The following is an 18,618-nucleotide window of genomic DNA, read 5'->3' as shown; positions in this document are numbered from 1 at the left end:
CATATTTATAAAACTATTGTGCAAAACAATTTCATTAATGTCTTCATATATTGTGCACCAGTAGATAGTCATACTCATCTTAAATTAAAAAAATATAAAATGATGCATAATTTAGACAGAAATTAGTTTGTTTTTTATGTACACATTTTTACACTGACCTGAATTCATAAAGGCCCCTGATTTGATCAAACTAAAAACTGCTATTTTGGATTCACATATATTTCTGCACTGCAAGCTGTGTAAGAGGTGATCTATCAGACAATGTGATTTTTAGTGGATATTCAAAATACCCTTGCATTTACCCACTCAAATACATACAAACTTGGTGTGATTTCCAATCTCTTAATTTCTCTCTTTTATATATATATATTTTTGTTTACTTTTGGGGGGTTGTAAATATAAGTATTTAGGCGTACTCAGAGGGTTAAATGTTTCTGCTGACACCAGCATACTTAGGTCACATAAAAAAAAAAAAGAAAAGAGGAAAAAAATACAATAAAAATAAGAGAGAAGTAAAGCGAGACTTTTTTGTGGGGGGGGGGGGTAAATATAGAAGTATTTAGGCGTACTCAGAGGGTTAAATTTTTTCTGCTAATACCAGCATACTTAGGTCACATAAAAAAAGAAAAAGGAAAAAAGAGAGAGAGAGAGGTAAAGAGATAAAGAAAAGCCCAGATTTAGTTATCAAATATTGAACTAAACCATTTCATTAATGCATGCAGCTTACTGCATCACAAGGATGCCAAAAAATTCAATTTACACAACTTTCAAATACAAACAACTTCACTTTAAGTTTTTTTTATTTACCTTCATATTTTACCAGTGACCTCTTCACTCAGTACTGCACAGTTAGAAAATCATTTGTTATCATTTTCTCAGTTTTCCATTGTGAACTAAAAATGCAGAAAATTAATGTCCCTAGGGCCAAATGAGTGTTCCCCAGAGGAAAACTCCAAAAGTTGTGCCACAAATAAACAGTAGTTTTCTGGCAACTATGTGCAGTTAGATCTTCGGTAATTACTTTCAGTTCTTTTAATATATATATTTTTTTTTATTCCTTAAGAAATGTTAGTCAGAAGGCTTGAAAAAGGACAGGAAATAAAGAGATGAGAGACCTTTTTTGTCCTTGGCCATCGCTAATGTTTCTCAAGTTCGCTAACATACATAAGATGGTCCTCAGGGGATTTACCATGGGTCTTACTCAGATGGAGCTTGACAGCGTGCTTGCTGGCAAAAGTCCGCTTACACAGTTTACACTGATATGAGGTGCCATTTGCCTCCTCATCTATGGAAGGGGAGGGGGAAAGTGAGTGAGGGCTGGGGTTGGGGATTGAATGGGCCAAAGAATGTGCTTGGGTTGAAAGCAGTTTCTCAGAAAGCCCCTTGTTATGGCGTGAGATCTGGGTAACAAGATGCTCTCCAGACAACTTAGCCAGGTCCCTAAGCCGAAAGCCCAGATGTGACTCAAGATGGCTGACATAGGTAGAGGGGGAACGTATCTGTGATGCACAGTCACTGCAGAAGAAGACAGGGTGGCCAGAGTCTAGATTTTTCAAGAACTTTGTGCTACCTGTCCGCCTCAGCTGGTATTTGACGTTGGCCAGCCAGTGGCTGATGGTGGTCATTGAGAGGCCAGTGAAGCGGGAAATATGCATGCGCTCCTGTGGACTAAGGTCTGACATAATGTACTTGCCGTCACCCGTGTGCCGCAAACTGGAGGTAAACTGTGCCTGCAAGATATGTAGATGCTGAGGATTCCAGTTGGACTGCCGACCCTTTCGTTTCTGAGCGGGAGAGATCTCCTCTGTTTCCTCTGGCGTCGATCCGTCTATATCTGAGCGCTCTGAAAGACTCGTTGGTGTGGAGGACTTGGAAGCATGGCTCTCTGTGAGGTTGCGTAGCATATCAGAGATGTCGGACAGGGCATTTTCACGCAGAGGCGAGTTGGACATGAAGGAAGCCACAGCAGATGAGGCTTTTGCCATGGTGATGGTTGATGATGGTGAAATTGAGGTGGGAGTGGAGGTAGAGGAGGACAGGGCAGCAGATCCCAGGGAGTTGCTCTTATCGCTCTTGCCTTTGGTCAGATCAATAGGCTGGTCATTGTTGATGTGGTAGAAGTAGCGGTTAAGATGATCGTTGTTTTTTTTGGTCTGAGATGGAGTGGAGGCAGCTACAGCTGCCTTCTCTGCCAGGCTATTGCTCATCTTGAAGAGCATGCTCATGGGGTCAAGGGATGGCAGGGCAGGTTTGGCAGCTTTTCCTAGGTGAACATTCATGACAGACTGAAGCGCACTTAAAGGGTTGACAAATGGCTGCTCTGGAGGATGGTCGGTTATAATAGCTGTGCTGCTGCATAGGGTAGACACAGGGGTTTTCACAACATGGTCAGTACCATTCTCCAGAGACTCTTTTGTAAGAGCATCACCATTTGAGTCTTTGTGAGTGTTTCCGCCACCATTAGTCTCAGGGGTTTTGGCTCCTCTCCTTTCCTTTGGGGACTCGCCTCTGGCAGATTCCCCAGCATCGCTACTGCAAGGGGAGGGTGTGGTCCGTCTAAGGGGGGAAGATCTAGCTCCAGGATCCCTCATCTTCTCCTCTACTTTGGCCACTTTTTCTGTGACTTTTTTGACTAGCTCCTCCATGGCATGGAAGTTGTTTTTGGGCAAAGGGGATGTTTGGCAACTAGGTGGAGAAATTAGAGGTTGGCTTTTGATAGGAGACAGGATCTCTTCTCCAGAAAACATATATTTCAGAGGATAACTTTTCCCTGAGTTGCGCAGGGACAGTTTCATAATGTTTGGAAGCTGGTAGGCAGCGTGAATACTGGGGTAGCCTCCCCAGCTGGGTGTGCCATTCTGTGCTTTGTTAATGGCAGATGTTACTGTATTCTCGAGAGACTTCAGAATGTCAAACCCCCCCTTAGGGTTTTCTTCAAGATCTTCCTCTGTCAAATATGTATATTTGGATGAGACTTCAAACTTCTCGTCAGTCTCACTTTCTGTTGCCTTCTTGTCTTTGCTATCATTTGTCTCTTTGGTACATTCCACTTCCTTCTCCTCCTTTTTAATCTCCATGGGTGTGATGGCAGGGGAGATACTAGGGGGAGGAGGTGCAGGTGGTGGTGGGGAAAATGCGGTGGCAGCCAGTGGTACTGACTGTACCTTGTCCTCATTAGTAGGTATGGTGTTAGGAGCCGTTGTGGACATCGACTCCATGATAGGTTTGCCTTTCTTGATGGCAGAATTAGTAACCTTGATGAAGTGTCCTGTGACCATCATATGGGCTGTCAGCTCCTGTAGTGTGTCATGTGAGCTTCCACACTCCATGCACTTCAGAATCTGGGATTTTCGTGACTCAAACTGCCATGCATAACTAGCTCCATTCTGGTGTCCATACCGATTGTTAGGTGTGATGTAGGGATTGGGGGTCTTTTGAAGAAGGTCATTGGGGTCAGACAAAAAAGACTTGGGGGTGCCACCATTGGAATCTGGTGAGCTGGGGAGTTCTAGCTCAATGGGGGCTCTTTTACGAGCTGAAGAGATAATCTTGGCTGCCACAGGAGTTACTGGTTCCTTAAGAGGCACTTTCTGGTAGTGTTTTGTCTTTATCATGTGAACACTGAGGTCCTGCAGTGACTCAAAGGAATGACCACAGTACATGCACTTAAGAACTTTCTGGGCATCCTCTTTTCCTTCCATCTCCCGCAGGGAACGCTTGCGAGGCTTCGACCAGCGTTTGGCACCTTCACTGTCTGTCTCATGGTTATCATCTCGGTAATGGCCCGTCTCATTCATGTGCACGGTGAGCTCGACCAGAGTGTCATAGGCAGCACTGCAGTCTTTGCAGTGGAACTTGCTTGCACCAGTGAAGATGGAACCATAGAGTTTGGTGCTCTGCCGATAAAGCTGCACAGTACTGAAGAGGTTTGGCTCAGATGCTGGGTGCAGCAGTCTACTCTGGTTCTGTGAAACATTCTGCAAGGTCTTAGCCATTGCTGTCTGGTGCCAGTCGTAACCGCCACTACCACAGCTACTGCTGCTGCTACTACTGCTGCTGCTACTACTGTGACTACGTGGGGGCTTTTCAGCTGATTGTTGAGACATATTCAAATTCAGAGATGACCAGTAGGAGTTGGTCAGGAAGCTAGTGTAGATAGCTTTCATCTGCTCCAGGCTGTCTGGGCCTAATGTTGTTGCCTCCTCACTGCTTGGCGTGGCTGTTGTCGTCATCATCACAGATGAAGTTGATAAAAGAGACGTGAGGGGCTCCTTGGCTGAACTATCTTCTTCGTTCTTCACTGAGGCACTCTCAAAGTCTGACATGCGGTCACTGGACTCACTCAGGTGTGACTCGCTGTCCATTTCATGGCTGGAGATATCCGCCGGTGGAGAGTCATGGAAGCCTTGCCTGTCTTTAAGGAGTAAGTCCTTGTCCTGGCACACATACTTCATGGCAGGTTCCTCCTCCACAGGTGAATCATCTCCTTCAACATCTTCATCTAGTAAGGCAGCCTCCTTTAGCTCCTCTGGCACATATGCTGCAGGTAAAAAAAGAGATAAAACAAAAAAAAATGTTATCACATTGTCCAATGATGAAGATTTGACACATTTAATTCTTACAATGCCTTGTATGGTGTATAGACAGCTGATAGAAATGTCAGGCATCAGTGTGTTTTCTCCAGCAGTGAAAAACAAAATCAGTCAGACTTTTTTATATTATAAAGTGTTGCAGTAATTCCTTCTCTGCTTTACAATTGCATTACATTGCCACATGGAATGAAGTTATGTTTCTCTCTTTTGTTCTGAAAAGAGAGTGTGGCAGTGGGTGGGGGGGTGGTAAAAGAACGGAAAAAATTACTCTTCAAACCGAAGTTGCCACCTTATTCTTCTCAAGGGGCAACAGCTTGAAATTAAAACTAAATTTGAAATTAATGAAGCACATTCTGGAGGTGGCATTCGTTTCTGAAGTAATAAATTACTTGTATCAACCTCAGAGACAGCAGTTCCTGTCTGTCAATTAATATGTCTTACGCTTCTTCAGCAGCCCCTAATGCATTCCCAAACAGACACACTCGCCATTTAAATTAAGAAAGCATTCTCACTCATTACCCAGCAAAGGCTTGCCTGCTTGTAAATAAAAATGACTGTATGTACATTTCCGACATAAAAATCCCTGCACCAAACACATTTGTGTCAATTACGAAAGATTAGAAAGTTGAAAGTTATTATTTACAGTTTAGCCTGGAGAATGCAAACGCTCATGAAAAACATGGTCATGTTTGAGCAAGCCTGAAGAAATAAGCAACCAAAATATATTATTTTTAACTTCCAGTGGAAGTCATGCAAAAAGAGAAAGGCAGAAAGAGAGAAAGAGACACAGAGAGAAATGTAATGCATTGAAATAATTCCGTGCATTCCTGACTGTGTCAGTTAATCATGCTTTTGACCAGGTATGTAAACAATGGAGAGAGAGGACACTCCATTGGACACACTGGTTTTCTGTGAACACATTCTATCATGTCTAAATACCACAAACGTCAAACTACTCATGCTACAACTTCAGCACACAGCATATACATTTAATTCTAAATACAATATGTCAATTTGTATACAGGGAACATTCCATGATTTCCTCAACAAAGACTACATAGAATTTGAATTTTATGAATTTGTATCAGCCCATTAAAAACAATCTTTTTAGGTTAGAGATTTCATTTAAGCTTAACAAAACAGCACTGGTGTGATGCAACAATGATGGCTGTGAAACAACAGCAACAAAGTAAAAAGAATGCCATCAACATGAGGACAGTCATTTTGTAGCCCTTGGCAGAATGACCGAAGACTGGAAAAGACACAAACGCCTTTTTAGTTTGCAGTTGTAATGTGCATACCTCATGGCTTCAGGCATTATGTGCTGTTTCAATAAACTCAATAGAATTCTCTTATTTATTTTTTTATGTAGTCAAATTATTACTTATAATTAATTTACAAATCTACTAATTATTAATTTTGTTAGTATTATTATCAACATTAACAGAATGCTTACAAATTGATAAATAAAAACAAGTGTGATAGAATTTATATCCTTCCTGTTTTAATTGTAAATATCTAATAGTTAGCTATTTGATTTTCTGAACTGTGTATGTGTGTGTGAGAATGTTTGTTCCAAACTGAAATTAAGGGGACAAAATTAAGCAACTACTGATGTCTCAAAACAAAGAAAAAAAAAAGACCATTCAAAAGTGATTTTTTTACAGCATTATTATTAGGATCCATCTTCTCACACACATCACAGCCAGTCTGTGAAATCGAATCGCCCCCTACACAAATCACAACCAACTGTGATCGTGCAGCACACACAAACTCACATGCACACTCACACACAGCCATCTGTTCTGAATCAGCCAAAACGACAGCTGTTTAAGAGAACAATGCCTTCGTTCAGGAAGCAGGGAGAAGCCGAGCTTTACATCAAGGCCAAATAGCAATGTAAAAACCTGGTTCCTTCAAATGTATACACTTTAAACCTATTCACAATGATTACCACACACACACACACACACACACACACACACACACACACACACACACACACACACACACACACACACACCAAGTGGAGGTTTTAGCATGGAATTTCCTGCTAAACCACTACATGTAAAATGTAAGGTCAACCTTCAACATAATTACACAAAATGATTAGCTGGTAATTAAAGTTAAAAAGGAGGGTGAGTGTGCCAATGGGCAAAAAAAAAAAAAAGAGCGAGCGAGAGAGAGAGAGAGAGCATTTGCTCATCATTTCAAGTACAAACAAACCTGTCTCACTGTAACCTTGACCTGAACTTGACTGTATGTAGAGCACAGAGTAAGAATTGCCAGCGAGTAGGCATACGCCCTACAGCAAATCTGAGATGTGTGTACATGTTTCTGTGTACGTGTGTGTTTTGTTCAGAATTAATTTTCTGACACCAAACACAGAATTAGCACTGCTTGACAACACAACAATCGGTCATAAGCCCCAAGGTAACCTGAGAGGGGTGGAGAAAGACGAGACGAAAGCAGAGGCAGGGGCTAACGAGAGAGAGACCCGACAATCTGCGACACACACACTTACACGTACCAAGTGTTGGTGCATGTCCTGGCTGTATTCCAGGTTCCCAAGCCCCCAATGTACCTAGAGTCTGTGTGTTCTGGCTGCGAACAATACTGAGATTTCATCCCTGGACCTTCTAAAGCCAGTGCTCCAGTCCAGGCCTACCCACACCACACAGGTGCTGTTTTAATTAGAAAACAGGATGCTTGGATCCAAGACTGGTAGGGTGGGGGTAAAATGAGAATGACCTCCCAATGATTTGGCATCAGACTGGAAGAGCTTGATCTAATTTACACTCGAACATCCAGGGAGACGACCAGCAGAGAATGCTGTTTTTTAAGCAATGGAGAGCGTAACCTTGCAGACTTAGGCTGGACTATTAGAGCACATAATGTCTTCAAACATATCAGAGCATGTAAAAATCTTAATACAGATCATAGTGATAAATCTAATAATCCTCAAGCCCTTTCATCAAGCGAACACGATTGAATGTTAACTAAGTTATGCAAATATGACTCAACCATTTGTGATTATATTGTTTGAATGACTGCAAGAAATAAGGTGCACTTTTTAATTAAAATAAAGCGGCTACTGTCAACCATAAATCCATTTTATTGAATACATACATAATATGATAGATATATACATAATTTTAAAGTGATAAATGAAATGTACAAAAACATTTTGAAGTTATATAAAATAGGTTATTATAACAAAATCACAAAAATTGTATCCACAAACAAAGCTAGATTTCAAAACCGTTGGAGTCTGAGGTTGAAAAAACAACAACATCTGGTATCAGGTATATAATGTTGAAAATAGTCTTAATATTGTGTGTGTGTGTGTGTCTATGTATCAAACGTTTAGAGTTTGACATTTTATTACATTATTACAACTGTTAAAAACAGTTGTGCTGCGTAATTTTTTTTGTAGATATTGTGATACTTTTTTAAAGGATTCAACATTTAAAAATACATATGCATATAAGGAAAGAATAAAACAAATTTCTCAGCCTTCAGCTGTCATGTAATTTTGGTGTGTGTTTCTTCCTATACATGGACAATGTAGAACTATATACAGTATGTGTGAACCAAGTTAACACCCCTCAACCTGCTGCCATTTGTTCTTGTTTGCAATCGGCCTCACTTATACAGAGAGCAGCTGAAGTCGGCAGCCCGGTCCAATACTTCTGGGTGTGCGGATGAGCTGAAGATAGCGAAAGAGTAAGTAGTTGGTAATTAAAGCTGCTATATATAGCCCCTAAAGCCCACATTTATAATGGGAGGTATCTCTCTCTAATATGCCACTATCTGCAATGTGATATCATTAGGAGGAAAATGGTTTGTAGCCTTAAGCAGACAGGCTGTCTGTGTGCGGCTGGAGAATATGAGATAGCACCAATCCACTTCTCTTCTCCTCTTTCATCTTGTCCTATGCCCTCACTCCTTTCCTCACCTCCCCTCCATCTCTCCTCGGCTATCATGACCTGTGTTTATGAAGTTAATTGAATTTGAGATCAATAATGCTTAATTATTGCAATTTGACATGCACAGACAAATTGGTGGGGAGGCCAGACGTGTATGTACGCATGTGCAAGTTAAAGGAAATGTGTCCGTGTGTGTTTGTTTGTGTGTGTGTGTGTGTGTGTGTGTGTGTGTGTGTGTGTCCAGCACTGGGGTGGGCAAGAGGGCATGGCTGGACAGCGGAGGCAGAGAGAGAAGGATGGACGAAGCAGACAGGCGTGCCATCGATTCCAGAGAGACGCCCCATCGACCAGGCCTACTGACTGATGGAGGCCGTGCTCCAAGGCTAGCTGGAGAGAAAGAGAGAGCTCACTGAGACCACTTTCGCCAGCCTGGCCTGCCCTGCCTACAAACGGAACATTGAGATGGATTGGATGGATGGAGGAGCGTAACGCAGAGAGCAAACAAGAAAGAAAGTGATCGACGCAGATAAGAGGGTTCTACCTATGGAATCATTTGTGTTTTGTTTATAGAATGCGTTGCTGTTACCAAGTGATGGTTACCATGGCTATAACTGTAACAATTTTTGTTTCCCTGCATTGTCTCTGCAACCAGATGAAGACCAGAGGTATTTTCATTTATGAAAACATTAAAGGAATATTCTGGGTTATTTACAACTTAAATGTTTATGGACAGTAGGGGTGTGCGATATATATCGTCTGCGATAATATCGTAATTGTTGTTTTAACGATGTGCGATTTGACATTATCGAGTATTTTGCAAAAACCATTCAAAACATCCCTACAGAGCGCACGGATACATTACGTGAAGTCTAGACTAGTGAATTATCGTTATTGATAAAATCCCAGAAAATATCGAGATATAATTTTTTGTCAATATCACACACCCCTAATGGACAGCATCTGTGGCATCTGTGATTTTAATAGCAATGTTGATAATGATAGCTGCATATTTTAAACGTTTATTTGTGATGCTGCACACTTGCCTGCTAGGCTTATACTGGCAGTGCATTACTGTAAGGGTTTTGTGTTCATCGAAATTATTGTCTGCAGAAACTGATAGCATGCCACAGATTTAGTACACAAACATTTAAATTATAAATAATATTCCTAAAATATTCCTAACTTTAAGGTGTGACTTGATTTTATCTATCAGTAACTGGTTGAATTGTGAAAAGTTACATAGACTGAATGATAGTAAAAAAAAAAAAAAAAAAAAAAAAAAGAGTTAAGTTTTAAATAACATGTAACATAAATCATTCCCAGTAAGACCAGCAACATTAAATTCAATTCTGGTCTATTTTAATTATGTCAGGTTCACTTTAAGAAAGAATGAACTACTGTGCTATCAAAAACCTGTTAAAAAAATCAAAAGTACTTAAAATCTTTCATAAATACTCTCATCTTTTGTTATAATAATGTGAAAATATAAGGTGGTGCAAGAGTGTGAGAGAGAGAGAGAGAGCGAGAGAAAGAACAAGCTGGTGTGGATTAAAGAAAAGAAACAGGGCTGGAGGTGCACCGGCGCTGGCAGAACTGAGAGAGAGAGAGCTGGTAAACACAGACGCTAGCACAGCTAATCGCCCGCTCATGCCACTCAGCGGGAGAGCCCCTGACAGTGTGTGTATGTTTACACACCCCCACTCCCCCCCTCCCCCCCTCATGTGCACAGCAACTGGTAACCACACTGGAGAACAGAACTTCCCCCTGCTGCCATAGCACCTCCACTGGAGTTAACACTCCTACACGGCATCAAGATTCGACAGCCTCGAACACACACGTGAGCGCTCAGTCATACAAATGATCCTGTGTGCAACACAATAACGTACAAACAAAAAGTTGATTTATATTCAAAAGCAGGCTCGGTGCTGATGCAGGCATTTAGAAACCCCTTGCTAAGGAAACATAGAGGGGGTCTTTAACCTCTGATGAGAGCGTTTTAGCACTGATTATTACAGTAACTGCTCAACTGAAATACCGTTTATTCATCAACTTCAATGATGTATCACTCTGTGACCAAATACAGTTCTGTTGACAAAATCGTTCTGGAGCCGCATCCTTACGAGATACCTCCAATAAAAACCTTGCATGTGCTTCTTGGATTTAGTCCTTCATATATTTGAACTAAGAGGTTAAAACAGCACAGCATGGATGTTCTCCGGTGTAAAAACACATTCCACCTCTTTCAAAATGCTATATTAGTCACTAATGAACTCCAACGTCTGCCCTGAATGTCCCCAACGATTCTGGCCAACACTTCTTCCGAAGGTTTGCCCACATTTGCTCCTAAGAAGGATCACATCATCAGGCCATCTGTCCTACCAGACGACCATTTCCACGTCCTCTACTTAAATAGCCAAGAGACACATAATATTCTGAAAAAATAAAAATAATAATAAAAAATATTCCATAATTAGAAACACACCAGGCCAATGAATACATTGATCAATATATACATTTTATATAAATTTTACATAAAAAACCTCATATCACTGGCCAGGATGTCTAAGTACAATGTGCTGCAACAAATTGCAGTGAGTACCATGCTCTGTTAAAAAGAGACAGTCCCTTTATGAAAGTAATACTTAGATAAGATTTCAATACTAATCATCCCTCAGCTATTCTGTACAGGACTATCTGAAGAACTAACATTGTGTGGATTGAAGGTACCGTCATTCCTACTTTTTTACCATGTATTTAGTGATATTTTTAGATCTTCAATCTTATTATGTTTAGTGCCCTAAAGCATCACTTTCTGATCTGTCACTGAGATGAAGAAACAGTCTACGACTTTTACACTGATGATTCTACATGCGTGAAAATACCAGTTGATTTTGGGGCAAAACTGATGACATTCTGTACAAGTAATTTTAATGTACAGTATTTTTTTTTTTTTTTGAGCTGAGAGTACACCGTAAAAACAGAAAAAAAATATATATATAAAATGTAATATTCAAAACACAGTAAAAACTACCATATTGTGAAATATTTGTGTGGTTTATTTTTATATATTTTAAAGTATCATTTATTCCTGTGTTGGCAAAAATGAATTTTCAGCAGCCATTACAAAAAAAAAGAAAAATACAAAAATAATAATAATAGTATGGGACCCTGGACCACAATCAAATATACCCCAGCGACTTAAGACTGGTTTTGTGGTCCAGGGTCACATATAACCAAGCCAAACTTGTGTAACTAAAGTTGACTCCATCACATATGATCTGTATTTCAGGATGTCACATTGGAAATCAGCAGTGACTGAGGCTGTTGTTTGAACGATGAGCGAATGTTCTCGAGGACAGACAGAAATCTGTGACTACAGCAGGTGTTTCCTGTACTGAACAGACGCTGAATGAACTTACAACTCACCTGTGCCAGATAGCAATGAGGAGAAATTCTATATTTGTCCATGTCCTGTCATATGTGTGTACACAAACATTTTTTTTTTACTGATTTTAATTTTATATTATGCTTTTTATAATATTTATTGATTGATTGGTCAAATATATTATAAAAATGGGCCCAGATATGAACTCTAGTTAGTTAATAATCAGTCTAGTGTGTGTGTGGCTCTGTTGTCTGAAGCAGCTCTTGAACAGACACCACAAACAATTACAAAGCAGGGGGAAGATGATCTCCAGCAAATGATCCACCCGCCTGCCTTTGTTATTCAGATGCGCTCCACTTGGAGAAGTCACATTCCTAAAGTACGGGGCAACCAGAGGTCAGAAACATCTTCACAAACACTGGGAACTCCCAAGAGGCCGAAAGAGAGTGGGAGAGAGGGCGGGGTGATTGTCTTTGAATGAGTTTACATGTGTGCCTTACTGAGAATCTCTCAGTTTTGCTCAGTGACTTGTGCTGTTCCTCTTTCCTCTTTTAGTAATCCCTCCCATAACATGTATTTCCCTCCCTCTCTCTCTTCCCTCTGTCCCACTCAGAATCACAGGAGTGTGTCAGTCTCCCATTAGAGAGGGTTGCTGGGTAATGGCAGAGAACAGATCTGCCTTGCTGTGATCCCCAGGGCCTCACTCGGCTCGGCTACCACACACACACACACAAAACACATATTAACACCACAGTATAAACATGGTTATGTCTGTGCACAAAGAAGAAAAAATATGTATGTACAGAAAATGTACATGTGACAAAAAATAAAAAAGACAAATATGGAAAAACAATGCATTTTCAAAATCGACTAGACAGTGGCTTCCCTGAATGACTAGATGGCTAATAAGTCTGAAAAGGACAGTTCGCCCAAAAATGAACATTGTGTGATTTTACTTTCTTCGGTGGAAAAATATTTTAAGACAATTCTCTACTTTTTTGCCTAAACAATGGAAGTCAATGGTAACTGAGATGGTATGGTTTCCAACAGTTTTCAAAATATATTTGATGTTTAACAGAAGAAAGAAAGTCAAACAGGTTTGGAACAACCTGAGGCTGATTAAATGATGAAATTATTTTCATTTTTGGTTCAACTATCTCTTTAAGGAACAGTTTTTTAGAGGGCTTTTACATAATACATGTTCTTGCATTTTTAATAGTTTGACTACTTTTAATTTGACATGCCATGATGGGACGCTCAGCGCAAGACATGACGCAACGACCAAAGACAATTCCTTCTGAATGTGTAACTGTAGCGGTGCTGCTTTAATGTGCCAGCTAAAACATGCTCCTAGCACGCTAATTAAAGCCCCACACTTAAAATAGCAAATATATACAGTGTATTTATAAATAAATCCATATATAAAAATCTCAACCTCACTTACAGACAAGTCATCCAACAAGCGACAATCATGACCCATCCCACCCACAAACACACAAAGACAGAAAATAGACAAGATCTCTGATTTGAAACGAAAAAAAGTCACTGTGTCTCTCCCACGTACACAAGACCTGAACTTGACAGATATGTTAGGCAGCAAAATAATAGGCATTTTCCAACCCATAATGCAAAGTGTTAGCCGGTGGCAGTCCACTGATTTAGGTACTACGTTGAGATGTCAATCTGAAGGCCTTGGAAGAGAGAGAGAGGGAGAAGGAGGGGGGTGTAGATACACAGAGAGAGTAGGCCTGCAAAGCAAAGACTAGTGAGATAGAGAGAGCGAGATGCTCCTAATGGGAGACATGCAGTCATCTAGTCGCTGGCTCTCTCCATTCAGCGTTTCACTGGGTATCCATTACCTGCCACTCTCCTCTGATCTCTTTGGACAGCTCTGATAAAAAGATGTCATTTGACCTACTCGCCCGCTTGTGCCGGCCCGCCGGGGTACGTGGTCTGCGAGTGCGGGGCAGGGAGGGGGCTGCCTCGCCCGTAAATAAAACGACATCATCGCTTCAGCGTCCCGTCATGTTCTCGGGCCGATTATGATAATAGTGGATCTGTCAGCACGTAAACGGACAGGGCAGCCGCGGCGCTAATGCGCAGGATATAGCCTCTCTGCCTCCGCCGCCTTAGTTCCTGCTCCACTCTTTATTGGGTCGACTTTTCCCTCTCTCTCTCTCATTGGATGGCACCTGAGAAGCAAGCCCCCGCTTGTTGAGGATGTCAGGGTTAATCTGTTAGCATGGAGCCGGGCCGCGGAGGCAAACAGAAAGAGATCTGCCTTATTCTGATTTGGAGGCAGACAGGGCAGAGGGTGTAGATGAGCTGGGAGGGGACTGATTGTCAATGATATTGCTCGTGTTGGAGAGTCTGCGGTCGGGCTGCGGGGCAGACGTGAAAACAGACACATAATCTAAACAAAACCAGACGTAGAAACAACACGCCGGCGCATGGACACATCATAGAAGATGAAGAAAATTACACACAACACCGCACGAGAAGACACACACACACATGCTTAGCCTCGGTGGAGGCAGGACAGTAAAAGGCAGGTGAACATGCAGGGTTTCAGAGGCGAGAAAAACGGAGCACAATAACCCCCCTGTGAAAATAGAGAGTGAGAGAGACACTCTGTTTACAGCCGTGTAGCCGTTCCCTGCCACGCCGCCCTTGGCCGCAGGGCTGGGGTCAGGTTTATTGTTCAGGAGGTGTAGTTAGAAAACAGATCTGAGATCTATTTTACCCCAAGACAAAATATTATTTTCTGAACGACTTCATTTTTTCTATATCCAAAGAAATACACTAGTGCAGTACCGCTCTCCAACTATTGATGCATGACAGGAAATTAACAGTAGTTTGATTCTTGTGAAGTTAACACACTATTTTGTTTATCCCCGTTGACCAGAAAATTGCAGACATGCATATTCAGAGGGAGTGAAAGATGCTCTCTGGGTTTTGGCAGAGAAAAATTACATTATATCTTGGATTCGTTCATTCTGAGTATGTATGTGTCATCTTGTCGCAGCTGCTGTGGGCTAATGTTCTGCTCTGGATATTATTTGTGATTGTTAATGAAAAGCAGAGGACAGGAATGATGCTTTTCTTCAGGAGGCTCGTAAATAATATTAAAACTGTGCCAACAACAGGCCCGGCCACCTAATGAGCCTTTAACCCTGTGAGTCACATATGCCTCGTGTTAATTTTAGGCCTATTGCTATGAGGGCACATTCACACAGCTGTGTGTGGAAGTAGAGCAAAGAACCCATACAACACGTTCCACCACTTTGAAAATAAAAGATGTGGCTTTAGGGTACAAGATAGTTCATGTGCAGATTCTTTCGACTGTACAGTATATTGTCACGTGAACTGTTGACTGCACATGTGTGTGTGTGGGTGCACGTGTTCTGAATGGCTCATAAACCACAGGAGGACACATTAATGTCCACAATGTTCAGCCTGCCCTGGTAAACACACAACCCCCTCAACTAATGATGCAATAAGAAAACAAGCCATCGCAGCCCCTCCGCAGAGAGACACACACATACACACAACCGCTGTAGCCGACAACAGATTTAAGATCTTAATATCACATACTTAATAAGGGTGGGGAAATTATGTTGGTGGTCTACCAGAGAAGTATTTACTTTCATTTTCATGAAATTCTCAGAAATCTCAGGGAATAGCCAGAGAACAATAACAGAAACACAAAGATAAGATAGAGAATGGTAAAGAGTTGCTGAATGGACGACTTATAATGTTGTAAATAGCACATTTCCTCAGCATGTGAAAGTGAGGCTTGAAACTGGCTTCGTTTTGTCGAGATAAGCAGACACGTCTCTGGCAGTACATTCTCTCAGCTCATAAAACTGGGGCCCAGGGCAGAGGACCCTGTTCGCTCTCTTTACAGGCTTCCACTGTTAACGAGAGAACAGCTCTCGTTATAGCTGTCCCGGCACTGTTGCGGACCTTTGCTTTGAGACGTTTAAAAATGTCGCCCGGCTACGCCAGGTCACTGTGATGCTACAGAGCCATTATTTCACTATATTTATCTCCTGCCCTTCTCTCTCTTATATTTGTGGCAATTCTATATATGTACAGATCTTCAGAAAATCTACATTATACATGTATAGAAGAAAGTGCAGGGTGGAGGAAACTCACTTGTGTGCTACGTGCCGAAATGAAACACAATAGGATGTAAACAGGATGTGCAATTAAGACACCACCAATCCAGACAGTTGGGATGCTGCATAACACACACACACACACACACACACACAGAGTGAGATAAACATGCACAATGAAATACAGAAAGTTATTTTAAATAGTGGTATCTACCATCATCAAACTAAATAAGACGGTTTTATCAGTCTCATCCTGTTCTAGAGGAAGTATAATTATGTATATTGTTCCTCAAAGCAGAATTGCATGCTTTTAAAGGGTAATAAAATAATTTCTTATAATAAAGCCATTGCACTATGATTGCATTTAAATCAGCTGATTATTGCTTTTCATTAATAAATAATTATGGCATTCCTTTCTCCGGATTTCACTTAAATCAACGATGGGGAAAACAAAAATATTGTATAGCTATGTTCAGTAAAACATCTAGCTGATTTGACTGAATAAAATATGATATATATATATATATATATATATATATATTATTTGTTTTTATATTCATTCATATATATTTTATATTTACTACTATAGTAAAATATAGTAATTTGTGTTTGTTATTATTACTTAAAATGTTGCAATAAATTCTGGGTTCTATTTAAGTGACGAGAAACCAAAGTGCTGCATATCCATACATTTTCGGAACTCTTCAATGAGGTTTGTTTCCCTCGGTGTCAGATTGCATTCTGCATATTTTCTGCTTAATTTGATATTTCAAAACCTGAGCTCTTATTTGGAATAAAACTTTGATTATTCTGTTTGTCTTTCTATGATTTATTGCACGACTGAAATTAAAATGCAACTCTAGAACTTTTAAAATGGCATTCGTTCTAAAGGGGCATTCGTTTACTTAGATATTGCATTACAGACAAGTTATTCCTAAAATCACAGTGAATGATGGATAGCTAGTGCTCCATAGCCATCAACACCTCTTAGTGGGGGCTTCGCTCTGATTGGTCGAGTGCCGCAGGGCCCTCTCCTCCCCTCCCCATTGAGTCCTAGGGGCCGCAGGGCCACTGATCTGGGCTGGGAACTGATAGAGTATCCATTTCAAAGGCTTGGCCTGTTCCAGGGCTCAAAAAAGGGGCGGAATGAAATATGGCAGGAAGAGGGATGCCACATTTAATTATCTCATTATCACACAACGACAAACAAACATAAATGGAACAGGCCAGCGAGTGATCCCTGAAACTCTGAGTGTTAAAACTTTGTGTATGTATATTTGAGAAAGTGTGTCAAAGCTCAAAGAACTAAAGGTTTGTATTTAGATGTTTAGATACAAGCTCTTTTAAACTGCCATTTAAACACACACACACACACACACACACACACACACACACACACACACCCTCAGGGCTTATGCTGGCGAAGATCATTAACCTCTCCATACCCAATTAAAGTGAGAGTCTGTGCGAGTGAGTGTGTGTATAAGAGTAAATGTTTGCTTCCATATGTGTGTGAAATATTGCATCTTTTCCTCTGAGTGTTCTTGATGTGAATGTTTTGTAAATTAATCACACTGTGGATAAAAATGTGCACACACACAACCAAAAGCTAATCAGTATGTCTGTTGTGAATGCAATAAGGATGAGGAAGAGTTACCACCTAGCATTGTATTTGCAGGATGGAACTCCACAGGGGAGCTCGGAGAACCGCGCCATGGCCATGAACCTCACAATAACACCACAATACAATCAATACCACACACACACACACTGCACACAACTCACGGCTACAAACAAAAACCATGGTTCCTGCAATAACCTGCAGCACAGAGACGCTGCTGCACACTACGAACGGCTATGGAGAACCACAGTGTCGCCTTATAAAAAAAAAAACAATCATAAATTCTGTGAATACTGCACATGTTCGGCCGTGGTCTCCTCAGTAATCTGAGGCACAAATGGTACACACACCGCCTTCCTCGCCTACCGAGAGGATGAGGAACTCTAAATGTCACAGATGTTCTGAAACACCTACTTTGGAAGCCGAACTATATAAAAAAAAAAAAAAAAAAAAAAACGATGAGAATCGAGACTGCTTAGCTTAAGGTCAGTTTTAAGGATTAAGAGGGCTTTAGTCATTTTTATTCATTTTAATTTAGCTTTTTCATTATGTATACGACTGAAGAGGGAGGACAGGAAGTGCAGGATCAGGATATGACACATGCCGGAGTTGCCTGCGTAAGAACGTCTCAGCTTGAGAAGTCAGAGCATGTGTGCTTTCTTTTAATTCTTTGATGTTTGGATTAAATGCATTTATTTGATTTTGTTTTGTTGTAATAATTCCAGTGGTCAAGATCACATAATGTATCATTATCTTACTGATAACTTTCAAAACACGTCACCACCTTTCACTCCAATGGAACAAAAAAAACCAGCGAGACGAAGACAGACAGCATGAACACTCCCTTCTTCCTGAACAAATCTTTGTGTGAGTATGTGTGTGTATTAGGGAAAATAAAAAAGACTCTAAAGTTTGCCAATTTTTGCTTGATACCATCTTCTCCCCAGTCTCATGTTTTTTTTTTCCCCAC

General features: G+C 40.8%; 1 protein-coding gene across 1 annotated transcript in view; it reads right to left on the bottom strand.

Annotated features, from left to right (window-relative positions):
* Positions 1-539: 539 nt before the first annotated feature.
* LOC107691895 (teashirt homolog 3) overlaps positions 540-18,618 on the bottom strand; it is a 53,597-nt gene continuing 35,518 nt past the window's right edge. The window contains exon 4 of the mRNA XM_016490732.1: positions 540-4,540. Within this exon, the coding sequence (XP_016346218.1) occupies positions 1,137-4,540 (3,404 nt within the window). The 3' untranslated portion in view covers positions 540-1,136. The remainder of the gene's footprint in view (positions 4,541-18,618) is intronic.

Source organism: Sinocyclocheilus anshuiensis, unplaced genomic scaffold (genome assembly GCF_001515605.1).
Source record: "Sinocyclocheilus anshuiensis isolate Anshui unplaced genomic scaffold, SAMN03320099.WGS_v1.1 scaffold754, whole genome shotgun sequence".
NCBI lineage: Eukaryota > Metazoa > Chordata > Actinopteri > Cypriniformes > Cyprinidae > Sinocyclocheilus > Sinocyclocheilus anshuiensis.
This window is presented reverse-complemented; position numbering and strand designations above follow the sequence as displayed.